Source organism: Zootoca vivipara, chromosome 12 (assembly GCF_965207765.1).
Source record: "Zootoca vivipara chromosome 12, rZooViv2.hap1.1, whole genome shotgun sequence".
NCBI classification, from domain to species: Eukaryota; Metazoa; Chordata; class Lepidosauria; order Squamata; family Lacertidae; genus Zootoca; species Zootoca vivipara.
Genome location: NC_142595.1, coordinates 14645822 through 14672039, shown reverse-complemented (window position 1 = coordinate 14672039; position 26218 = coordinate 14645822). Strand labels below are relative to the sequence as shown.

Genomic DNA, 26218 nt, shown 5'->3' with positions numbered 1-26218 from the left:
CGAAATTAAAAGACGCCTGCTTCTTGGGAGAAAAGCAATGACAAACCTAGACAGCATCTTAAAAAGCAGAGACATCACCTTGCCTACAAAGGTCCGTATAGTTAAAGCTATGGTTTTCCCAGTAGTGATGTATGGAAGTGAGAGCTGGACCATAAAGAAGACTGATCGCCGAAGAATTGATGCTTTTGAATTATGGTGCTGGAGGAGACTCTTGAGAGTCCCATGGACTGCAAGAAGATCAAACCTATCAATTCTTAAGGAAATCAGCCCTGAGTGCTCACTGGAAGGACAGATCGTGAAGCTGAGGCTCCAATACTTTGGCCACCTCATGAGAAGAGAAGAATCCTTGGAAAAGACCTTGATGTTGGGAAAGATGGAGGGCACAAGGAGCAGGGGATGACAGAGGATGAGATGGTTGGACAGTGTTCTCGAAGCTACGAACATGAGTTTGACCAAACTGCGGGAGGCAGTGCAAGACAGGAGTGCCTGGCTTGCTATGGTCCATGGGGTCATGAAGAGTCGGACACGACTAAACGACTAAACAACAACAACAAAAAAGCTCCTCCAGGTGGCGCTCTTGCTCAACTCTCCTTCAGCATATTTATTGAATTTACAATCATTTATTTATTTATTTATTGAATTTACAATCATTTATTTATTGAATTTACAATCATACATTTTGAACAAAAGTCAAGTTGCTTCTGGTTTGGTGCAAATATAGATTGAACAGGGTTTGTTTTTTTTAAGTTGAAAAAAGTTGAAGTTGAAAAAAGCTCTCAAATATGGTGGAAATCCTTTTAAATTTCAGAATTAGCTGAACATGTCTGCTTTGAACAGCTCCAACTCTAGAATTTTAGGGGGAAACTCAACCTGGAAACTTCACCGAAAAATCTCAGAAGATTTGTAGAAATGTTTGTCTGTTGCAGCTTAAACAAAGAGTTATGTGGCAAATGAAAGACTAACACGTTTACTTCCACTGTGAGTTTTCAGGAGTAACATTAACATCTAAGGAGGGTAAAAGCGCTTCTTTCCCATTTCAGTGATGATCACGAGATGCAGAATTGTTGCCCTAACTCTCAAGTAATGTGTTTTCTTTCAGTGAAGTCATTAAATGTGAATGGCTGAGTTAATGTTTATATGATCCCCGCCTGGCTGGGAGCACTTTGGGAAGGAGAAGAAACCCAGGGGTCCCCAAACTTATCCAGCTTCGGGCCAGTTCCTCCGGCGCTGATCACGCAGCAGGCCGGAGAACACGCTCCCATATGTGCACGCACTCGCTTTTTCTGGCACAGCGCAGCACCAGAAATGGCTTCTGCGCATGCGTAATTTCTGGTGCACTTCCGGGTCGGCGCGGTACCAGAAATAGCTTGTGCGTTTGTGTATGGGAGCGCATTCCCCCGCCTTCCGGCCCGCACGTGCGCATAAGCTATTTCTGGCAACGCGCCGACCCAGAGATGGGTAACCGCACCACGCCGATAAAAGCGGGCAGCAGGGGTTGTCGGGGGCCGCAAAATTGGCTCGTGTGGGCCGCATCCGGCCCCCGGGCCTTAGTTTGGGGACCCCAGCGTAACGCCAGCAAAGCAGCCATAGAGGGGAAATAGCAATAACCATGCACAGCTCTGAATAAGCAAGTTTCAACTGTGGATTTTTTCAGGAAATATTTTGGCCTCGGGAATCTGGGTCTCACGACCCTCGTCATAACAGTACGGCCCATCAGAGCAGCTGAAGGAGAAAAACTTTCCTGCCTGGACCATTCGGCTTACCTGATTGAGCTGGGTTTCTGAGTTGACAAAGATCTCGCACACCTGGCACTGGAAGGCTTTGTTTTGGATGCTGAGGCTGCCTTTGCTGCCAATCCGCTTGGGCTTGTGCCCTACTCGAGAGAGGATCTTCCCCCTGCCTCGCCTTGGCAGAACGGCTTGGCCTTCCAGCATTGACTTGTGCTTTGCTCCTGGGGGAGGGGGGAAAAGAGAGAGAGAGAGCATGAGTTCAAGGAGAAGCAGCGACCACTCCTTGGCTCTTGGAAACGGGAGGAGTTTCAGGATAAGGCGTATGTATGGGGTCAAAGGATACCAGAATGAAGGCAGCTGTGCAGGAAAACTCTCCCCAGTGCTGCTGCTGCTGCCACACTGGAAATGCTAGCTCTTAACAAGTGCTACCTTAGACAGTCTCCCAGAGAACCACTTCCGCATCCAACGGAGGTGGAGTTGTGGGCGGGACCCATCTGCACTCTCACGATGGGGCTGGGAGCCCAGCCCCTTCGTGTATAGGGAGTTCCCGCCTGCGTCACGCCCAAACTGACCAATAAGGTCGGCTGTGGGGCGGGACCTCACCCCTTTTAAGCGGGGCGGAGGTGGGAACTCGGCCTCTTTGCCCGCTCACCCCTCAGCTGTTCGGATTACCCGCCCGCCCACCCTTTAGGCTAGGCTGACGCTGCTGTGGACTTTGGTTGGTCGCCCTGGTTGGCCAAGGGGCCTTTTAGGACTTTTTCCCACTTGGGCTATCCAAGATGGTTTTTTCCGCCTACCTCATAGCAATTCGTCACAACTTTGGTTTGGCGGTTAGGCATTGGAAATTAGCATAATTACGTCATCACCTGCCCACAGAATAGTCAAATATTCCGATAACGGTCTCGGGGGCGGGGCTTGTCCTGAGCCTACGGCGGTCAGGGGCTAAGGCACGCCCCCCACGGCAGCCACAGAAGGGGTTCCGGTAGACGTACATCACTGGGCACCTTGCTGGTGGTTAACTGCTCACAGACTGCAACACACGGGTTGCAGTCAGATTTAGTGGTTAGGTTCCAATGCCTAAGCCAATACCGCTCAACATCCGTAACCAATAAAGTTGTGGCCTTTTCGCCCAATTCAATTCTATACAGTGTGTCGTGTGTCTTATTTCATAGGAAGAGGGGTCATTGCCACACAATTACCTCGTCATTCTCATCTAGCAGTGGCTACATGCTGAACAAAACAAAGACTCTGCGATTTCGCCTTGTCAAGAGTCTTCACAAAGGAGAGTACTGGACAGAAAAGGAGATCATGTAGCCTGCAGGCCAAATAAGACCTGGCAGGGGTCCTAATTTGGCCCCACAGGCCATTTCCCCCCAAGCCATGCCCACCTGACCCACATCGGATGTGAAACATGAAGTCAAGTGTTGCGGGTGGGAGGTAAAGACCAAGAACAATCAGGAACCCTAACAAGCACTCTCCCCGTTGTTCCTTGGCTGGTGGGGCTTGCACTCAATGACTTTTAAACTTGCTGCCAAGTGCAAGGCCCAATCTGGAACTTTGGGATATAGATGATTCGTGCAAAAGTGAGGACTGAAGTCACTGCTGGTCAGCCTCACTGAGTTCTTTTGCAGGCGTGGTTTGACTCCAAACCACCCCTGCAGAGGAATGTTCTCCCTTTTCATCCTGGCTTTAACTCAAGCTGTGCTGCAAAGGAAAAAAGGGAGCCAGCTGACCTCAAGTGATTGTCAAGTGGGCAGCCCAACCTACCTGTCAATGTAGCCAGCTGAGGGCGGGGGAGCTCAGGATCTGTCCTGTCAGTGGGATCCTGCCCCCCACCCCTGAGGTAGGGCATTATTGTAGTTTTCTCAGCATGTGTGTTAGTGAAAACGACAAAGGATTTCTGAGCTCCTTCCCTTGCTCCAAGCCTATTTCTAAATTTGTAGCCCTGGCTTTTTTCTTTTTTCAAAAAAGCAGTAGGCTGTGCCATATATTCCAAGGACAGCTGTCCTTATCTGCCATGAGTCAAGGGTATATGGTTTGGCGCCAGCTTTTATGAACATAGGAATAGATTCTATGCATTGATTTCTGTGAAATTCAAAACTGAAGTGTCCCCTACCCATTATTTAAAAAACAACAATGCTATGGTGTATGTTTATGTGTTCTTTTTGTGCTGTATATTATATGTGTTAATCTTATTAAGCCTGAATCACACTGATATTTCAAATACGCTCTATTATCTTCCCTGATGCTGAAGTTGGAACAGGAAAGCAAAGACAAATCCCAAATGAATTCATTTTTCTGTTTGTTTATTTCTAACTACCCTGATTATTTCAATTCCTTGTCCTGTTTGAAAGTGTAAGGCATCAAAAATGACAGCCTGAAAAATTAAGGGTGAGAGCAATGCTGGATGCCCTTTGTTATCTCACCAAGAGAAAGTTCTGCACAGAATTTAAAAGCAACTTTTATTCAGATCAACGAAGGAGTCACAAGGAAGCAACCAAGCTTCCCGAGTTCATAAAAACCCTTCATCAGGAGAGACACCGGTGTGTGTGTGTGTGTGTGTGTGTGTGTGTGTGTGTGTTAAGGGAGGGAGAAATAGATGTTACTAAACATGACAATGAGCCCAAGCCTGCAACGCATAACAGTTTTAGATGGAATGGAGGAGATGCTAAAAGAAACCTACATTATGTAAGGCTTGCAGCAAGAAGATCTCGGGTGGCACGGTAGGGTACAGGAAGAGAGACACAAAGCTGCTCTAGCTCAGATTTGAAATGTACACATTAGCGGCTTAAAAGGCAGCAAGGTTGCTCCCCCCCTACTGTGTTTCAAGTTGCATTTTTATGCAGCTGTACACATCAGAGGAGCCGTCATTTGTACATGCACAACAGAAGCCCAAAATGTATGGTACACACTTCATTCAGCTTAACTGCAAGCTTGTTTTTCTAATCAGATGGAAGCTGGTTTGAAGGAAAGCACATCAAACAAGGGTGTTTCTCAAGGAACTACAGGATGCCTATGAATTGTGGCTAATGTCATGAGTACTTGGCTTCAAATACCAGCAGTGGGAGTGCACTGGAGCCAGAGTAACGAGTAATGTGTATACAGCCATAAAAGCCAGAGGTTTTTTTTTTTGTCTGAATAGAATCTGGAATCTCAGCTTTCCCCTCTAGACATGCTGTGGGTTTGTAATGGTATTTGAAAGTATGCAGTCAGTGCCCTTGCAAATAACACCACCCTCCAAAAAAAAACTTACTAGCCCACCCTCACCGAACCATGGTGACATAAAAAGAAAATAGGCAGTTGTTACCAAGTTTCCTACCTACCGGTAATCACTTGGAGGAACCTTTCACCAGAGGAGATTAGGTGAGTGGCTATTTCAAAGTCTGGGAGGCAACGCCAGCAAAAGACTCCTGTGTTCAAGGCAGGAGTTTTCTTTACCCTATCTCACACTCACAGCCTTAAAGTCACATTTTCCACTCCATATCCACTGAGCTTGTTCACATGCAACGTTAGACCATAGATTACAATAAACTATGGTTTAATGAGCACGAACACTTTACTCCTCTTCCATTACTGACCAATGCCACACACGGGAGGAAATAAGGTAGGAACAAGACAAGAGTCTGGTTTGTTATGCAGGAACTCACACCCATGTTGTGTTTCTCTCCAAACAAACCGCGAGCAGAAGGCAAGTTTTGTTCTTAACGCTTGTAAGAACGTTGTGTACAAACTGGGCAACTATCTGCTAACATCTTCGTATCGTCTCCTTCACTGCTCAATGCCACAAAATCCTAAACGGTGCCAAGCTAACATTCAGGTTCTGAACACAGGTTTATTATCAGCGGATCTGCCTAAAGTTATGTAAATCAGAAACCTTTCATTTTAGCACAACATTTGGGTTTCCTTGGGGCAAAATTTCGTTTTTGTTTTTAGGGGGGGGGGAATCTGGGAAAGCGTGGCCTTAGAACACAGATCTACAATTTTACCATCCTCAGATATCACGTATACCGGGGCAATGAGGCGGGATGCTACACCCTCAGGCTGTGTATAGATAATTATTTCTGTGCAATGAGAAGAATATCTTCCCTCCTACAGCTACTATGGGATGAGCTCTCACCCATCATCAGTAGCTAGATAACTGGACAAACACATTTCGGAGGGGGAAGTGAATCTTCATGGGCTGCATGCAATCGGCTCTGAACACACGTATGTGTACGTGGAGGCTGGCCCAAGCTTTCATGGGATTTACCGGTAGCTTGATACAAGCCAACGAAGGGCTCCTTCTTACCAGAATTGTGAGCCTCGAGCTGAGAGGCAGAGTTAACTGTCACCTTGCAAGTGGGACAGTATAGGTGCTGCTTGCTCTTCTTGCCCTCTTTCTCCATGTCTGGCGCTGAGCTGGTGCTTCTGCCCAGTTCAGTGGCTGGAGTCTCCGCTCCAGGTGCCGCAGACGACGACGACACACTTGCAGTGTCTGGAGCTCCTTCCGACGGCTCCGAAACAGGCGGGGAGACAAGGGACAGGATTCCGCCAGCCAGCTCGGCAGGTGACTCCTCAACAGGGGACATCAGGATGAGGCTGCAGGGCTCTGCTGCCGGCTGATTCAATCCCAGCAGGCCGTTGGATTGTGCTAACAAAAGAGAAGGAAATGTTTTTATCTTCCCTTGGAGAATGTCGCAGCTTCCTCCCTTCCTGCTTTTTTCTCTAGACTGGACCTTGGCCACCGCAGAGGCAGGACACACAGGAACTCAGAACATTGGCCTATTTTGAACAGTACTGTCCACAATGACTGGCAGGCGCTCTCTCCAGGCGTTTCAGACCACCAGACATTCCCAGTCCTAACTGAAGATGCATGGGAAGCAGATGCTCCACTGTTGAGCTACAATCCTTCTCCAGAGCAACCTCTTCTTAACTGAAGCTGAAGAGTGGTGTGCAGAGGTATCCCTAGGATTCCTTGAGCTCTTGGTGCCCCCCCCCAAATAAAATATATATCTGAGAAGCAGGTGAGGTTTCCTGGACAGGAGGGACAGGATGGGGTACCAGCACTGCTCTCTGCCTGAAAGACACTCACTCCAAGGACCCCTTTCCATCCCCTCTGGAGGCGGCAGTGGCAGCAGCAGCTTTACCTGCTGGAGATGCTAGCAAATTGCTTCTTCAGGCAAAGCAAGTGATGGAGTGCTAAGTCGGAGGGGTGTCATAGAAAGACTCCAACACCTGGCAGGTGATTTTTGCGCCCTCCACCTGGCAGAGACCGGTTTCGCCAATCCCTCGGTACACCTCTGGTGGTGAGGCAGGGGCTTTTTCAACCATATCTGGAATGAGCTCTCCAAGGGAGACCCGCTTTTCTCAGAATGGGATGTAGTACTTACTCTAGAGGAGGTCTGGTGTCCTTCTCCCTCTCCCATAACCAAAATAGCAGCTGCACAGAGGAGGGCCCACTCCACATCAGGACCGTCGGGTGGATGAGAAAGAGATTCAACACTTTTGCCAATGCCATCTTCCTACCGAAAAATCATCTCTCCTTCATAGCTGCTATTTGCAGCTTCCCTTCTGAAAGGGCTAGCAGCTCATGGGGAGGGATTTTCAGTGGGAAAAGGACACCCTACCTCATTGTATTTATTTATTATTATTGATGAACTTCTCTGGGTAGCTCAGTTGGTTAGAGCGTGGTGCTGATAATGCCAAGGTTGCAGGTTCGATCCACAACAACCCTGTGAGGTTGATTGGTACAAGAGTGAGTGACTGGCCCAAGGTTGCCCAGTGAGATTCATGGCTGAGTGGGGATTTGAACCCAAGTCCTAGTCCAGCACTCTACCCATGACACCACACTAGCTCCCATTGTGGTGGGAGGCAAAGGGATGTGTTCGACACCATGTCTAATTTGACCAGGTAAAAGGTAAAGGGACCCCTGACCATTAGGTCCAGTCGTGACCGACTCTGGGGTTGCGCGCTCATCTCGCATTATTGGCCGAGGGAGCCGGCGTATAGCTTCCAGGTCATGTGGCCAGCATGACAAAGCCGCTTCTGGCAAACCAGAGCAGCACATGGAAACGCCGTTTACCTTCCCGCTGTAGCGGTTCCTATTTATCTACTTGCATTTTGACGTGCTTTCGAACTGCTAGGTTGGCAGGAGCTGGGACCGAGCAACGGGAGCTCACCCCGTCACAGGGATTCGAAGCGCTGACCTTCTGATCAGCAAGCCCTAGGCTCAGTGGTTTAACCACAGCGCCACCTGGGTCCCTCAAGATTTGACCAAGATTAACTAAATAACCCCCACGTACCATCTTTATATTGCCTTAAAAACGCGTCCAGGTTATCACCCCACCCAGTTTCTAAGTGGAGAGAGCATTTCCACAAACTCAGAACGTCACGCAGGACAGAGGGAAGGGCTTTGTGGGCCACCACTGCTACCTGCATTGCTGTGGCCGGTGTCTCCGCTGAGGTCTAGCGCGGTGTCAAAGTCAGCAGCCGTTTTTTCTTGGCCGCCGCTGCCATCCACAGACTTCTGCTTGTTTTTCACCGCTTCAATGGCTTTGAGTCTCCGGGCATGCTTGTGGCCTCTGTAATGCGCCTCAGCTTGATTCTGCGAGATGGCAAATATGGAGATGGTGAGCGGTGAGAGAGGGAAGGGTGGTTTCAATGGCCATTCCACAGTACATAAATTCAAAGAAAGTCTATGGCGTGAAGTACACCCTTTTTTAGGGCTCGCCCACATTTCTGTTTGTCCTGGACCTGAAAAGCATCCAAGAGGTTTCATGTTTGTTCGGTGCTTTCTAGGCAAAGGCCCAAGCGGTTTTCAGTTTACCATGCCGCTTTCCCCAGGAAAACCCCTCTCTTTACTGCTGAATCGGAGCAGAAGTCAAACTGCAGAAAACCCAATTGATATTTGCTCCGATTCAGCGATACCCAGAGGGTTTTCCTGGGGGAAAGCAGTGAAACAACTGGAAGCTTGGACGAGCCCTTAGCTCAGGCATCCCCAAACTGCGGCCCTCCAGATGTTTTGGCCTACAACTCCCATGATCCCTAGCTAACAGGACCAGTGGTCGAGGAAGATGGGAATTGTAGTCCAAAACATCTGGAGGGCCGCAGTTTGGGGATGCCTGCCTTAGCTGGTGGAGCTGCACTTAGAAGGAGGATTTATTTATCTTGCATCTGCCACCCATTCCTTCTAAGGTGCTGGAGAGCACCACAGGCAGCAAAAACAGAACTTGAGTATTTAATCCCTACATACAATTCTGTGTACATCCCCAGAGGGAAATGTCTTTGGGGAAAAGCAGGAAAGGTCCAGAAGAGGGAGACAAAACTGACAGGGTGTCATGGCTTGTCCACACTTCTGCTTAGAAAACATGGGCCCGAGAGGTTTTCTGTTTGCCCAGCCGCTTTCCCAGGAAAAACCTACTCTTTATTGCTGAATCGGAGCAAGCGACAAACGGCGGGAAACCTGAAGAAGTGTGGATGAGCCCTTACTCTCCAAAAGTGAAATGGACCCAGACTTGCTCTCTCCCCCCCACAGCATAACACATGACCTTAGGGATGCTTCCCACAACAATTTACGGTGGGGGGGTGGGGAGTGGTAGGGAAACTCGGGCACTCGGAAGAGTTCCCCATTGCCTGCCTCCTCATTCTGTGTGCAAGGGGGGGGGGTCTGCAACAGCCCCTCCTACCTCAAACATTATGCAAACGAGGACGAACCGCCAAGCAGCACCCTCATTTTAATTCAGATTGGATTTTAAGTTTCCATGAATTTGCCGCAGAGCTATTCATTCTAGCGACAATGGGGAGAATTGTCTCTGACTGCTAAACACACAAGCATTTTTTGGGGGGGGAGGGGGAGGGTGGTCACCCAGTATCCTTTTGTAGTCTTTTAAAAAAAATTATCAGCATCGCACAGAGGCAGAGGACATGAAGTGTGTGCTAATTTATTCAACCTTCCCACAGAAAGGTGGGGAAGGATAAAGGAAAGAATATACACTATTACACAGACACACACACACATATTCCGGCCTGCCCGCCTGTGAACATACACTGCATGTTAGACATGCACCCCGGGAAGTGACAATAGCTGACAGTCGAGTCCTCCTCCTCCACCACCTAAAGGATATAGATTTAGCTATGTTACTTTATTTTGTATGGTGAAGCTGTTCGCCGTATGCGTTCTTTATGATGCCTCCCATTTTTATTTCCGTTTGCCCAAAAGCTCCTTTTGAAACAAGCAATGGGTTGCATTTAATCAGGGGCGATGTGCCTTATCTCCACTTTGCCAGGCAGTGAACAGTGCCAGGAATTGAATTATATGGGTGCGCAGCGGGAGGGAGGGAGGGAGGGGGTGAAAATTGTCACGGTATAAAATGGGAGGCTTATAGCAAAAAGCAAGGGATGGAGTGTGTGTGAGAGAGTGGTGGGGCAGGGTGGGGCAAGAAGGAATCACTGCTTTTGCTGGGTGACCAGCAAGCAGCATAGAGCCAAAAGCGACATAGCCGAATTGTGAGGCCCCTGGGCCTGAGCAGTCTAGGGTAAGGAAAAGCAAAAGGGAGAGGAAAAGCTACACAAAGGCTGGTTTGTAGCTTATTAGAAGACCTTGAACAGGGAGCTTTTACAGGGGCAAAGGAGCACTGTGGCCTACTAGCAGTATGAAGCTTCCTTGGCTCCTCTCTCCCTGCTGCAGTTCCTTCCTTTCACCAGAGCCAAGTAACAGCGCATGGCCCGAAGAGCGCAAGATGATGCAGGAGTGTTTTGACTCTACAAGCGCCCTTGAATTCTCAGGAGTGAAACAGAGGAGGGCAAACAACCTCGCCTCAATTCTCCACTCTGCCATCTCCTCCGCTGCCCTCTTCTTCAAAGGCTTACATCATGTTAAGGTGGCAGCAGAGGCAGTCACTCTCAAAAACGCACGGAGTATATCTATTTCCTTCTGGGGATCTGGGCCTGGGATTACAAGTCCCAGGAAGTGTGGTGAAAAGACACACTGTGTGTCTATGGAAGAGATGAGTCAGGGGGACATCCCCAGTTCAAATCTTGCCATTGGCAAACAAACAGCAAATGCCCTAAAGCGAGCTGTTATCTATGGGGTTGTCCACAATTCTGTTTGCCCCTTGCCTGGAAAGCTCGAGTCCAAGCAGTTTTGCTTTTGCCCCAGCACTGTCCCCCAGAAAAACTCACTCTTTAGTGCTAAATCAGAACAAAGGGCAGTCCACAGAAAACCTGATTACCATTGTTCTGATTCAGTGCTAAACCATGTGTTTTTCCAGGGAGAAGCGGCGGGGCAACAAAAGTGTGTATGACCCCTTGGTGTCAGCCTCCCATATGTAATAAGGGTGTGATAATATTACTGACCTACCTTACAGAGTTGCTGGGAAGAACGACAAAGTAACACGAGGGCTACTTTTAGTGCTCTAAAGCTAGCCTACAAATGTAAGTTTGAATGATGATGATTTATAATAAAAAATAAAAAATCCTTCCAGTAGCACCTTGGAGACCAACTAAGTTTGTTATAGGTATGAGCTTTCGTGTGCATGCACACTTCTTCAGATACACTGAAACAGATTTATAAGGAAGTCTGACTCCGACTAGGGTATTTTCAAGTTGTGGCTCCTATCCAACTGGACCAGTTAGCATCTGACTGAGACTCGTCAGAAGCTTAACTTGGTCAGCGTTTTGCACATGAACTAAAGCCTTTTGTCTTGCATGTGCTTTTGTTTACAAGATGCTGCTGTTGGTAAAAACCACTTCCGCATCCCACGGAGGTGGAGTTGTGGGTGGGACCCCTCTGCACTCTCGCAATGGGGCTGGGGATCCAGCCCCGTCGCGTGTAGGGAGTTCCCGCCTACATCACGCCCGAGCCGACCAATAAGGTCGGCTGTGGGGTGGGGCCTCGCCCCTTTTAAATGGAGCGGAGGCGGGAACTCGGCCTCTTTGCCCGCTCACCCCTCACCGGTTCGGATCACCCGCCCGCCCACCCTTTAGGCTAGGCCGATGCTGCTATGTACTTCGGTTGGTCGCCCTGGTTGGCCAGGGGGCCTGGTAGGACTTTTTCCCACTTGGGCTAGCCAGGATGGTTTTCCCGCCTACCTCATAGCAATTCGTCACAACTTTGGTTTGGCGGTTAGGCATTGGAAATTAGCATATTTACGTCATCATCTGCCCAAAGAGTAGTCAAATATTCATTAAAGGTTTGGGGGGCGGAGCTTGTCCTGAGCCTACGGAGGTCAGGGCCGTAAGGCACGCCCCCACGGCAGCCACAGAAGGGGTTCCGGTAGATGTACATCACTGGGCACCTTGCTGGTGGTTAACTGCGCACAGACTGCAACACAAGGGTTGCAGTCAGATTTAGTGGTTAGGTTCCAATGCTTAAGCCAATACCGCTCAACATCCGTAACCAATAAAGTTGTGGCCTTTTCGCCCAATTAAATCTATACAGTGTGTCATGTGTCTTATTTCATGGGAAGAGGGGTCATCGCCACACAACTGTTGTTTTCCAAGCCAACACAAATGGAGCATCCAGAACTGGTCTCCAAAAGCCACCCCAGTATCCTTTCCAAGGCTCTCTTTCCTCACTCACTCCAAGGAACTGAAGAGTTTGGGGTGTGGAGTGGGCCTCATTTCCTCCAGACAGATCTGGCTTGCCCGCCCCCCACCCCGCCTGTCCCAGCTTCCATAGGGACATGCCTTACCGCAGAGTTGAATCTGAGGTGACAAATATTACAAGAGATGAACTGCTTTTTCTTGAGTAGGTTGGGGACACCAAAAGTGTGGTTGATCACTGCTTTCTGTACTGGATCCATCTAGAAGGGAGGGTGTGGAGAAAAGCAGACACGAGTCAGAGAGACAGAAGGCTAGAGCAACACATCTCAAAAAATGTTCTGCCACGAGGGAACCCATTTCACATTTACCTTTTTGCTGAAAATCACACACTCACCTGCCACAGAACCCCTGTATATTGGAAGAGGATTCTCGTGGTGGGGGAAATATTCTGCAGTGTGCAGTTCTTGCAAGGTGCTTCCCCGACTTATTGGGCCTCATTGTTGTCCCCTATGAGCTGAGAACGTACCCTAGAATACCACAAACACTCCCCCAGCTGTGTGTTGCTGAGGAAATGAGGAGTTTATCAGTGCTATCTGATGGGACAAATGCAAATAAACTCCTTATGGACTGCAATAGCCACCCAGTAAAGAGAAAAGACAGATCAACAGAGTCTGCCTCTATTCCAGGATAGATCTAGAAGAGAAAGTGACACAACACCACTTGTGACCCATAGCTCCTAGCTAAAAGCACTCCAACACATCAGGGATCTGCAGCCCATTCTGGGCAATGATCACAGGTCTTGCTCCCAGTCAGTCCACTAACCTAAAACAGCTGCTCACCAGAAATAATAGGCCACACAAATACGGAGATCAGGCCCTATGGCAGACCCAGATGCCAATGGCTTCTGCTGGCCACACTCATTACTGCATCACGGTTTCATTCACCTGCTCATCTTCCAATGAGACATAGTCTATCTGCTGGCAATGTCCTCCTGCATAAGACAAGCAGCCCAGTTTCTATGCAAAAAAACAAAAGGATAGGACACAAAAATGACATCAGAAATGGCAGCATTCAAGAACTACCAAGGGAAGCATTTCAGTCCCCCCAGAACACCACGTCTGTGACCTTAATGTGGGTATTCTTGAACAAAAATACAAAAAAAAGAGAGACCTACTATTTGTCTTGTCTGCTCAATCTGCCGGGGAGTCCCTAACTCACCAATGGTTTGAGACCCATCAGCTGCCCTCACCTGGTCAAGCCGTTTCCCAAAGTGTGGTCCCATAATGAATTTGTTAGGTTTTTAATGTGACACAAGCAGGAACGAGAGAGAAATTCAGTTCAGCTTTGAATTTTAATGCAACCCTATTTAAATCATGCTTCCTGTCACAAATTGCAAACCAAAAAGCTTTTGAAATTTGAACTTCTACAAATTTTGCAATGTGGTTCTCCAACCCCCCCCCCCCCAATGTACAGAAATGCACATTTTAGGGGGCATGTGCATAAAAATACATATACTGGTGAAAGGATACAATGCATTATATTCCGGGAAACTGCTTGCAATATTGTTCATATTAGGCAAAATTGCATGCAAAGATTTATATATTAAGAGAAATGCACACTAAATGCTAACGACTTTTAAAAAAAATCAAATCAAATGGCAAAGCAACGCAGAAATATGGTGAACTAAACTCTGGAAAAATTAGAAACTTGTGAGACCAAAATTTTCTCATCCCTAGTCTTTTGGCTTTTTTTCTCTGGAACTCATTTATGCAATTACCAGGAAACTGGAGCCTGGGCATGTAGTTTTCCATGGTTTCCTGATACCTTAAAAGTAAGGGCCAGGACTTTAAAAACCTAGGTTTAATAGTCAACTGGATTCAGGAACTTCTGCAGCAACATAGGGTGGAATCTACATGCACTACTGCATTTTGCTCCAATTCTTGGTTTCATTTGTTTCCATAGTGTTCGAAAATCTACTTTAAGTTCAAACAAAATGATTACATCAAGTAACGTAGAAACCGATTAGAGCAGAGAACAGGGAGGTAGAAAGGGGGGAAGGGAAGGGGGAGGGAAACTAATATAAAAATAATGTGTGTGTTTGAGCACAACCATAATCTATAATGCACATATTGTTCACTTAGCCCTGTGGCTCTGGGAGATTATCTTATCCGAGGCTGGCTGTCAGGAAGAGGGGGAGAGAGATTGAGGTTTGAAGGTGATCGTATTTCTCAACAAAGCTATTTAGTTGTCCAGACAGGTGCATCAGTCTAGCAGGCAAAGCGTGCAGACAAGGGAATCATTATCTGGACCCCTAAATTCCATCCCCAAAGGGAGCAGAACTGGCAATAGAAAGTGATTAATGAAGAGGTGCCTTCCCATGCTCGTGATGAAATTTTTACTCACTCATCTGGAATAAAAAGGAAGAGGCACATGCGGGTTCAGAGGCAGGAAGGACGGACGGTGCTGGTGTTGGATCAGAGAATTTTGAGTGATCAAAGGAACCTTCTGTCCCAATCTTGAAGGTGGCGTGCTCAAAGCAGTAACCACCTGGTGCAGGGATGCAGTGCAAGATGGAGGCAGGTCCCTCACCTGATCACAGGAGGAAGAGGTGAGGCGGGGGAGGAGAGATCTCTTTTCATTTTTACTCCATTTCACCCTCAATGGTTAGCAATTCTTTTCTCCAGTCAAAAAGCATCCATAGCAGCACGCAATTAAAAAACAAGAGCTGACCTGCGGGACGGAACCAAAGATCCACATCCCAGCATTAACCCCCCCCCCCAAAAGCAGCCCATCAGGTGGTCCCTGAAAGCATGGACTTACCATTCCACTACCACAACTAATACCAGGGGTCAGCAAACCTTTCCAGCAGGGGGCCGGTCCAGTGCCCCTCAGACCTTGTGGGGGGCCGGACTATATTTTGAAAAAAAATATGAACGAATTCCTATGCCCCACAAATAACCCAGAGATGCATTTTAAATAAAAGGACACATTCTACTCAGGTAAAAACACCAGGCAGGCCCCACAAATAACCCAGAGATGCATTTTAAATAAAAGGACACATTCTACTCATGCAAAAAAATGCTGATTCCCGGACCGTCCGCGGGCCGAATTTAGAAGGTGATTGGGTCGCATCCGGCCCCCGGGCCTTAGTTTGGTGAACCCTGACTTATACTCTTTTTCTTTAAAAAAAAACATTTTATTAAGGCGTTTCATAATACATTACAATACAATAAAAAAACCTAAACTGATCTAAACAAAAACAGAAAAAAAAGAGAAAGAAGAATGCAAAATCTTCTCTCACAGGTAGATCTTAACCCTTGTCTTAACACAGAAAGAGGTGGACCCTCCCAGCTTTCACCTGGGAGTTTCATCTCCTAGCTTCCCACTCTGGGAGATCTTCCCTTCCCTGCCTCTTACACAGGACCTTTCAACAGTCAGCTCATCGCCTTCATCTGAGTACAATCCCTTCATTGACCCAAATCAGAGGACATTAAAAAAACAAAACAGAAGCAAGAGCGAAGCAAAGAAAGGAAAGGAAAGGAAAGGTAACAACTCAAATTCTGCCCCCTCTGCACACGGATGCTTCACTTGTAGCATAGCAAATCGTCTGCATGAATTTGTCTCATCCTTTTCAAAAGCCATCTTTAGATTATAAGTAGCCAGGGGGCTCTTGCTATATGCTGAGGCCAAAATCCTATGCATGCTACTTCTGGAGAAGTGTGCACGGGACTGCTGTCTAATTTCCACACGGTGCCTTATTTGTTGTGGTGCTGCTGATAATAATTCCCGTTATTATCACAGCAAGTGGCTATCACCGCATCTTGGGGTTGCGACATAATTTATTTATATTTAATTTATTTACAAAAACTGTATCAACCGACTTTCCGCAAAATTAGATGTACAGCTTCCCCATTCTAAAAGTCAATCATTTATGACAGGGGTAAAGCAATAAAACAAATGAGTAACAAATTGGCAGACAAAGGCAATCAGCAACAATCAGTCCAGCAATTCAACATAAAAGCCACAGGGTGAATGAGGAGGCTTTTCTGGAAGTGAGGTGGCCTGACAGATTTTTTCTGGGTGGCTGGGTCCAAAGCAGCCGTGCAACACATAAAAGGGCTCCTTCCACAAGTATGTGTGCGTGTGTGCGCGCGCACATACACACACACACACACAATATTATAGAACATGCAGCAAAGAGACCTAGAGCAAGGTTTCACCAACAATCACAAATACGCTTTTTGCAAAGTTTCATCATTTCTGGTCACGGTTGCCAATTTGAGGCAATACTGAGTTCTAGCATCGGAGATCAAGATACCTGCTGAGATCGGTTGGTCCAATTCAGTGTGCCATCGCGATATGGGATCAACAGGGATGCTCATAGCCTTTCCTAAAGGTGCCCAAATTATGCACTCAAATGAAGTACTCCAAGTATTATCAATAGCCTATCCATTCCCAGCCTAGTTCCTTGACCCTAACAGCAAGCTTCATCATGAGCTGGCTTACTGCCCCTGCTCCCCCTTGGAGAACAAACTGTTCAGCCAATGGTTACAGGTAGGTAGCCGTGTTGGTCTGGATCGAAGTAAAATAAAAAAATTCCTTCAGTAGCACCTTAAAGACCAACTAAGTTTTTATTTTGGTATGAGCTTTCGTGTGCATGCACACTTCTTCAGATACTTCTTCAGATACTTCAGGTATCTGAAGAAGTGTGCATGCACACGAAAGCTCATACCAAAATAAAAACTTAGTTGGTCTTTAAGGTGCTACTGAAGGAATTTTTTTATTTTGTTCAGCCAATGAATCCCGAGCACTGCTGGCGCATCATGGTTGCTTGATAATCCAAACACTTCCATTTTTTAAAACAACCAGGCAGGCAGCTACACTCTCCCTACCTATATATGCAAAATCCTGATTCAAAAAAGCAAAGCACAGGTAATGGCTCTCCTAATTTGCCTTGAAGGGGGAAAAAACTTTAAACGTCAGTTGCGTTCCAACAGACTGCAGTTGTGTCTCCTGTACCAAAAATGGTATCTACCTACCAAATTCTCCTGCGCTTGATGTGCTCATTCCAGAAGGTTTGCTGGAAAGATCTTTCTGCACCTCCCAGCTAAGGGAGTGAACTGTCAGAAAACCGAAGAGCGTATTTTGAGGGCAGTGTATTCTGAGAGTGTGTTTTTTTAAAAAAAATTCTATATCTCTGCTTTATAACCAATTGGCATTGACTCAAATTACTTCTGTTTTATCCCTGGGATGTTCCCACTGGTGTATAAATAGAGACTGTGGCGCTGAACTTCCTGTCAAGTCTCTGGAGGTCAGAGATGGGTAAGCACAGAGAGAGAGACACAGGAGGGGTTCAAACTGTGCCTTTTTGCAAGTGGCTGTTAAATCTTCAAGAGCTTTGCACATCTGAGAGGACTTCAGGACACCTTCCTAGCATGGAATTTGTTTGTTTGGAAATGAATAGTTTCCATAGAACGACTGGAGCTTGGAAGGTTTATGTACGCTAGTAGTTTGCAGCTTGTGGGTCAGGATCAAGATATGGGTTTGCATACCAGTTGATGATAGATCAGATAAGCACCACCACCATTTTATTTTTTAGTGCTGGGTGGGTGGGGAAATCTGAAATAAAAGAAAAGCAAAAGTGATGCCAATGAAGTTTGGAATACGAACTCCCCAGTTCAGAACTTCTGGGCTACTTAGGAGTCAAGGCCAACCCCTCCAAAATTGAGGCTCAAAATTAGCCAGAGTAGTTTCTCCCATCCGTTCCCTACTTTTCATGGCGACAGCGGTGGGGAGAGAAATGACCATCACTGGGTTCTTCACTGTGAGTATCAAGAAGAATTTGGAAGCAATTATCATGAGGCCCTGGCACTCAGCATGCTGCTCAACTTTTTTCTCAGTTGCTTAACACGGGTCAGTATTTTCCTTGAGCTACCCACTACCACCTCAATCTCTCTTTCCTGGTCACACACCTTCAGCTTGGACAGCATCAGCGCCTATGGAAAATGAGGATGTTTTGCCCCCACGGTGCATCATTTCACACTTACAGGCACTGAATCACATTTGCCATAATGTTGCCCATTTAGCCAGTTTTAACAGATTCTTTGGGGGCACGCCACGACCCCTTTTTGTTTTTGGCACCCTGAATAATTTGATGTCATCAACAAATTAGGCCACCTCGTGTCACTGCTCACCCTAACTCCAGATAAAGTTTAAAAGCACAGGTCAGAATACAGATTTTGGGGGACCCCACCTCTTACCACTGAGATAGCTTTCCATATACAGTGGTCCCTTGACTTACGAATTACTCGACATCCGTAGGTTTCGACTTACGAACGGGACAAATGGCTGCATGCTTACGAATTTTTCTACATCCAAACGGAAACCGTTGGTGCCTTTAAATGCGTTTTTTTTACTTACAAATTTTTACATGCGTTTTTTTCGACATGAATTTTTCCGATTTGTCCCCCCTATGGGAAGCCGCATTTCGACTTCCGAACTTTCCGACCTACGAATGTGCATTCAGAACGGATTAAGTTCGTAAGTCGAGGGACCCCTGTATTCCTTCTCTCTGCTTCCTATTCCTTAACCAATTACTGATCCATAAAAGAACCTGCCCTCTTATTGCGTGGCTGCTAATTTATATTGTTTTCGTTGGGGGACAAGCAATTTCACATTTGATTTCCTTTAAGAAATCTTGGGTGAGTTCCTTAGATTCCTTTCCATCATGGACTGGCTGGATGCAGAGGAGTGCTGGGAGGCACCAGCTAGGGAACCCCCCCAAGGGAAGAAGACTCAGAGCCAAGGGGCTGGTGATGGGACGCAAGTGAGTGGTCAGAGGGAGAAAAGGGAGCAGGCTGCGAGGGGGGAGGTACCATACCATGATCACAAAATCTGGGGAGGAGGCCCTGGAAAACTTTAAAACACAAATTATTTTTGATTCGTTTGGAATGTTTTCGCAAAGCAAACCAATCAGAACAATCAGGGGGTTTGTTTATTTAGCTTTGCTTGGAACAGGTATTCTGCCTTGAGGCACAGGAGGTTGAGGAGATGATCCCGCAGGAGCCTCCTTCCATTTTGGTATGCAGCAGCAGCAGAAGAGCACTGCTTAAGGACATAATATTGTTACCTTAACATCTAGATAGGAGTCCCAGCTGCCAGAAAGAATCTTCAGTATGTCCTTGCAGCAGATTAGGCAGAGGAGGAGGGCAGAACGAACGCAGTTCAGATTTCCAGAAGCAGAGAAAGCAAGGAACACAAATGTTGTGCTCCTCAGCGTTCCATTAAGCAACATTTCCATCCTTCCTTCCTTCTTTCTCCTTCTAACTTATATCTCACATTCTAATTCAGGGCCCCTCCAGACCGGTGTTTTATTGTGGGTGTACTCTGCAACGTGTTCAGGACACAACGATAGTACATCATAAGGTAAAGGGTAAAGGGACCCCTGACCATTAGGTCCAGTCGTGACCGACTCTGGGGTTGCGCGCTCATCTCGCATTATTGGCCGAGGGAGCCGGCGTATAGCTTCCAGGTCATGTGGCCAGCATGATTAAGCCACTTCTGGTGAACCAGAGCAGCATATGGAAACGCCGTTTACCTTCCCGCTGTAGCGGTTCCTATTTATCTACTTGCATTTTGACATGCTTTCGAACTGCTAGGTTGGCAGGAGCTGGGACCAAGCAACGGGAGCTCACCCCGTCACAGGGATTCGAACCGCCAACCTTCTGATCAGCAAGCCCCAGGCTCAGTGGTTTAACCACAGCGCCACCTGGGTCCCCATCATAGTGGGGGATTTATTCTGCTTTCGTTTGTTCTGCAATGCTTCCCTGATGCTACCGCATTGTTGCTGTGTGGAGGCACTATGGTGCAACAAAAGGAGAACCCAAATAAGCCAGAACATTTGTGGCATTGTGAAAGCTACAGGATTTCAGCCGGAAGCTACAGGATAGGCACTGATTGGAAATGAAGCAGTATGACCGTCATCAATCCTCTGCAGGCGCCAACAGTATTGAAAGCAGGATCGTGTGTGACCTCCCTGATAGCATCATGAGCACAAATAATTATGAATGCACAATAAAAAGGATGTTTGGAGGGGCCCTCAGAAGAAACAGAAGTGGCTAAGAGCTCCTTCAGACAACCTGTTTATTTGGCATTCATCCTGATAGCTTGTGTTAAGCTTATGCAGAGGGGCTAGATTATGTTTGGCCTCTGTTCAGCATGTGTTCTGATGTGTTTGCAGGTCAGGTATATGACAGTAAGTATTTGTCCTGCATCCCTCCTGATTTTTCAATGCATCTCCTTGTCATTTCCAAACCGCATAAAGTCCATTTCTTTTTAAAAGTGGATTCGTTGTGCTGGGGTAACAGAGCGCTTTAATCCACTTTAACTGTGCAAATCTAAATTTGCAGTGGGTGCTTGAATTCCTCTTGCAAAAATAGTGACGGTAAAACAATAACCAATTTTCAAGAACACAAAACAGAAAAACAAATAGTAACAGAAGCCGCTGACAACAGCAGACCCAACAAAGGAACCACATCAACAGGCAGATCAATAAAAGGTGGACATAGAATCCACTGCAACAGAGAGAAAGGAAACTGAACCAGCAGTTAGATGATACCAGAGTCCTTTAGAAAAAAGACAGGCTCCAGCCAGGCACCTAAAATTTCAGCACGGGGTCAGGTGGACCTTGGTGGAAAGGACATTCCTTAGTTGCCACCACCACAACCCAAGAGGCTGTGCTCCCCGTGAATGGCTGGTGTACTAAATTCAGTGGGGGGAAACAGAGCAGGACCTCAGATGTCACAGTGGGTGCATGGGAGGAGGAGGAACAGAAGACTATATGGTCCAAAATGTATCCATGTATCAAGCCATGTAGGCTTTAAAGGGAAGAGCTAGCACCTCAAATTGAACCTGGAAACCAATAAGTAATCTGGGCAGAACAAACAGCGACAGACTGCGCCAACTGTCTGGCCCCAGACAACTTGCACCAGTTTTAAGTTTCCAGGTGTGTTAATGGCAACCCCACACAGAGCACTTGACAGTAGTTCAATCTGGAGAGTGCTACAATATGAATGACTATGGCCAGCTTTAACTTTTACAGGAAATCACATCGGCCAAAGCTGGTAAAAATGTACTACTCCTCACTGCCCCAAAGGGTCATCCAATTCAAGTAGTGCCTCAGGTTGTGAACTTGTGCAACCTCGTTCAAAATGAACTGAACACCTATACCTGGATTATCAAATTCTCCACCCCCAGCCAACAATTGTTTTATCTAATCGGGATTAAGTTTCATCTTGTTTTGCTGCATGGTCCAGTATTTCATAGCTGTCAACGTTCAAGGTTTCCACTGCCTCCCTAGAGTGTGCTCAAAAAAGGCATGTAAAATAAAGCTAGATGCCATCACTTCATCTCATATCTGTGGCCAGTTCCACCCAGTGGTTTCAAATAGATGTTAGGGAGCAAGAGGTGAGGGGGTTAAGAAAAAGATGAAATTCTGTGACCCGTCATGATTCAGAAACCAAGGGGATGTCGGCTGTTTGGAGTATTTGGCATGCGAGTCTCCCACCCAACTACTTTGGATGTGCTCTGCTTTGTCTGGGAATTGACCAAAAAAATCATCATTGTTTATGTTTGCGATGGATGAAATTAGGGTCACGCAATTAAACCGATTGGTGGAATACTTCTTCACACAACACTTGCATATTTTTTTCTATCAAAATACAGTATGTGGCGATTTAAAACCGGAGCAGATAAATTAATGGAGGGCAAGTCTACCAATGGCCATTAGCCATGACTGCTGAATAGAACCTCCATGTTCAGAGGCAGTGTATCTCTGAGTATCAGGTGCTAGGGACAAAAACAGGAGAGAGCTGTTAAGTTCATGCTTTGCTCACAGGCTTCTTGGAAACATCTGTCCACTGGGAAACAGAATGGGCCAATTGGGCCATTGGTATGGTCAAGCACAGAAGCTACTCCTATCCTTATGAAAGACACTCCAGAAAATGGAAGCATGACTCTCCTTGGAGAGCCCCTTTTCCATATTTTTAGACTTTCTGGGGGATTGATAATCCAGCTATTATTTCCACCTTCCATATAACACAAGGAAAACTAAATTTGCAGAGGAAACGCAGCACAAAAATTTCCAGGAAATCAATGGAAGAAAAAAGTGAGTTGAACACACCTTTCTGGGAACCCCCAGCTATCTCCTGACCACCAAAAGACCACCCAACAGTGGCAACCTTATCAAATGACCATTCCCATGGCATCATAACAATCCCCAGTGACCTTCACATCCCTTGTTAAGTGTAGTCGGACAGCTTAAGCTTCCCAACTGTAACGAAAGAAGGCTGGCATAACTTGATGGGCGTGAGCGGGTGTGTGGAGGCATCCTGCACTTGCAGTATTTCTATAGATACCGCACATAACTCCAGCCCTGAGCATGTGTGTTCTGGGTGACCTTGAAGTCAGCAGATCAACAGGAGAAATTACGAAATTTGAACCAGCAAAGGAGGCCGGAAGAAAGCAGTGACACATCAGCAGTCACACTGTGGGGCAAGCGGCGATTCCCTTGCACATTTTGACCCAGGAGATGTAGGACAGTTTTGCTGTTAGCCCTCCACAGATGGGGAAAGTTCTCTGGTTACCTCTCCGGTCAAGCAGGATGCCTCCTCCATCTCAGTAATGTTTAGACCAGGTCAAGTACCAAACTCACCGTGTTGAAGTTGGGGAAGAGGTTGAGCTGGGGGGCCCCATTGAAGCGGAAGGTCAGGAAGTGCTTGATGTCCAGCGGCGAATGCAGGGACCGTCCTGGGATGGGGAGCGATGTCAAGAGGGAGCTATTGTGGCTGGCTGGACCTAAGAGGCAAGAAGAGAAAGGAGATAAGAAATACTGTGAGTTTAAGAGGAAACGGAGTAGAATAAGAAAGAGACCCGCATACGTTGCATCATTCACAAATGGGGTGTGTGTGTGCAAGAGAAGCGCTAGTTTGCCATATAGTTTGCCATATATAGGGATAGTGGGTGGTGCTGTGGTCTAAACCACTAAGCCTCTTGGGCTTGCCGAGCGGAAGATTGGCAGTTCAAGTCCCTGTGACAGAGTGAGCTCCTATTGCTCTGTCCCAGCTGCTGCCAGCCTAGCAGTTTGAAAGCATACCAGTGCAAGTAGATAAATAGGTACCACCGCAGCGGGAAGGTAAACAGCGTTTCTGTGCACTCTGGTTTCTGTCACAGTGTCCTGTTGCGCCAGAAACGGTTTAGTCATGCTGGCCACATGACCCGGAAAGCTGTCTGCGAACGAACGCCGGCTCCCTTGGCCTGAAATAGAACATAGGTAGGCAAGCTAAGGCCCGGGGGCTGGATCCAGCCCAATCGCCTTCTAAATCCGGCCCGCGGACAGCCCGGGAATCAGCGTGTTTTTACATAAGTAGAATGTGTCCTTTTATTTTAAATGCATCTCTGGGTTATTTGTGGGGCCTGCCTGGTGTTTTTATATGAGTAGAATGTGTGGTTTTATTGAAAATGCATCTCTGGGTTATTTGTGGGGCATAGGAATTCGTTCATTTTTTCCCTTCAAAATAAAGTCCGCCCCCCCAAAGGTCTGAGGGACAGTGGACCGCCCCCCTGCTGAAAAAGTTTAGTGACCCCTGGAATAGAACATCCCCAGGGCTCTTTTTCAGCTGGAACTCACTGCAGCTCAGTTCTGGCACCTTTGCCATTCTAAGAGAACAAGGAAGGTGTTAATGGTGAGTTCCGGCACCACTTTTTCAAGACAAAATAGCCCTGGACGTCCCCTATTTTCATCAGAGAAATGTTGGAGGGTATGGAGTGAAGTGTGCCTTCAGTTTTAAATTCCGAAAAAGGCCCTTTTAGAAGCTTTGGAGACGCTGATTTCAATTTTAATTTTACACAGTCTTGGCCTTGGCCATGCAGCAACCAGATTTTTGAAAGCAATATTAGTGCAACCATACTGGTGATGCTAATTGTTTGCCCTGTAACTGCCCACTTCTCCTGTCCTGCTATCTACAGAGATGGAAAGTGATCACTTGGTGGATTGCATACTCCGTAAGGAAAGGAAAGCAATAACTGTAAAGAATGTACTCCGCTGTCTTGGGTGGATATATACACAAACTATTCAAGCCACGCATCCAAGGGGAAAGTGTGACCAGCTGTTTCCCCCTTGCTCTTTTTAACTACCATCTATTTCCATAACTGAAAATGGCCAGCATAATACCTCCTTACTTTTCTTTCTTCTAGGCTGGCCATACCCAGCTTCTTCTGTCTTCCCTTTAAACAGTTTTCTTTCTTAGATCCAACGTTTTCTCTCTCAACCTTTCCCAGTATGTTGTTCCTTTGTAAAACACAAATTGTTGGTGACCTGCACCATAGAGAGGCCACTGAATACAAGGTAAACGCAACATATTTTTCTGCCCTAAAGGACATTTCATTTTGCTGCCCTTGCCCCAACGTTCTGTTGCATTTGGCAGGGTGTGGGGGGGCTCTCAAGGTCCTTCAAAGGCCTTTCCTCATTCCTGCCCCTTTTCCAGCTTCCATACATATGAATAGAGCAGTGATTGCCAAACCTGGACCTCCAAAGGTATTCACTGGTGCCCTTGGGCACCAGGTTGGTGAACATGTATTTAATGGCAGGCATTGTAACCTCTACATTATTGTTACTGTGACTTTTATATTGGATCAGATTGTTACTATTAATGTTTGAGGTTTTATTGTTATTTTTATGTGTGTTGGAAGCCACCCAGAATGGCTGGGGCAACCCAGTCAGATGGGCGGGGTATAAATAAAAAAATTGTTGTTGTTGTTGTTTCCTTTGCTTGTGGAGAGGCTTTTCTGAATTGGGGTGAATGGGTTGCTCAAACATGCTCTGTCTGTCTGATTGAGAGAGATGCACTTAAGCAGAAAGAAGGGGAGAAATTGTTTTGCAATCTGTGTGTAGCTGTGTGTGAGAGAGAGGGCAGAGAGAGAGATGTGTGTGTATTTTTCTTGGTACTAGAAAATACAGCTGCAACATTTTGTGTATTTTGTGTGGGGAAATCAATATTGTGTGATCTGCACAATCTGGACCAGCAGGACACAGCTGACTTCCATGGCAAGCTTGAAATTGTCCCGGGGAGGAGGCAGAAGCAATGACTATACTCTATCTAATTTTGTGCTGTGCCATGGTAGCCATTTTGTGACTGGCGCCCACTCTCTCAAAGTTCAAAACGTGCCCTTTGGTCCAAAATAGTTGGTGACCCCTTGAATGGAAGGGAAGGGATTATTGCAATTTAGGAGAACTATTCAGGGGCCAGTCGCATCTATCCATAAGGCCAGCACAGTCTGGGTTGGGGAGGAGAGATCACATCTCAAGGGTTTCCCCAAGCTTCACTGCAGTTCCCTTTTTCCTGCTCCATAGAAACTTTCTTATTACTACCACTTCTTAATGCTTACATCCCACCCTTCCTCCCATAGGAGCCCAGTGCAGCTGACAACAACATCCATGAAATACAATCAACATAAAAAATAGCAACTAAAATAAACATTAGTCTATATCAACAATTAAAAAAACTAATGCAAAAAAATGATGCGGTAATTTGATTATTCAGCTTTACCAGTTTATCCACAAAAAGTGTTTTCGGTTTTTGCCTAAAAGATAAGAATCTGTAGGACAACTTCATCTGCTTCTGAATACCGATTGCTGGAAACCATGCTCTTGTGCTCAGGTCCTGCTTAAAGATCTCCCACAGGCATCTTGGCTGGTCACCGTAAGAACAGATGCTGGACTAGATGGGCAATTGTTCTGATCCACCAGGCTCTCCTTATGCTCCTACCAGTATGTGCTGAGTTTGGGGCCAGGTAGGAGTGAGTCTACTCAGGTAGGAGTGTAACTATGCCTCAGGTCCCTAAGTCCAGTGTGGTGATTATGAGCCATAGGGTCAAAACATGTTTGGACATATTTCATTATGTTTTATGGA

The 26218-nt window shown here is 46.6% G+C and overlaps 1 protein-coding gene across 4 annotated transcripts in view; it reads right to left on the bottom strand.

The window, feature by feature from the left end:
- ZNF385C (zinc finger protein 385C) overlaps positions 1–26218 on the bottom strand; it is a 159036-nt gene that overhangs the window by 3712 nt on the left and 129106 nt on the right. For all 4 annotated transcript variants that reach the window (XM_088655109.1, XM_035134883.3, XM_088655108.1 and 1 more), the window contains 5 exons: positions 22963–23105; positions 12401–12511; positions 8142–8313; positions 6019–6360; positions 1764–1951 (listed from right to left, as the gene is read on the bottom strand). In XM_088655109.1, coding sequence (XP_088511235.1) covers positions 1764–1951; positions 6019–6360; positions 8142–8313; positions 12401–12511; positions 22963–23105 — 956 coding nt within the window. The remainder of the gene's footprint in view (positions 1–1763; positions 1952–6018; positions 6361–8141; positions 8314–12400; positions 12512–22962; positions 23106–26218) is intronic.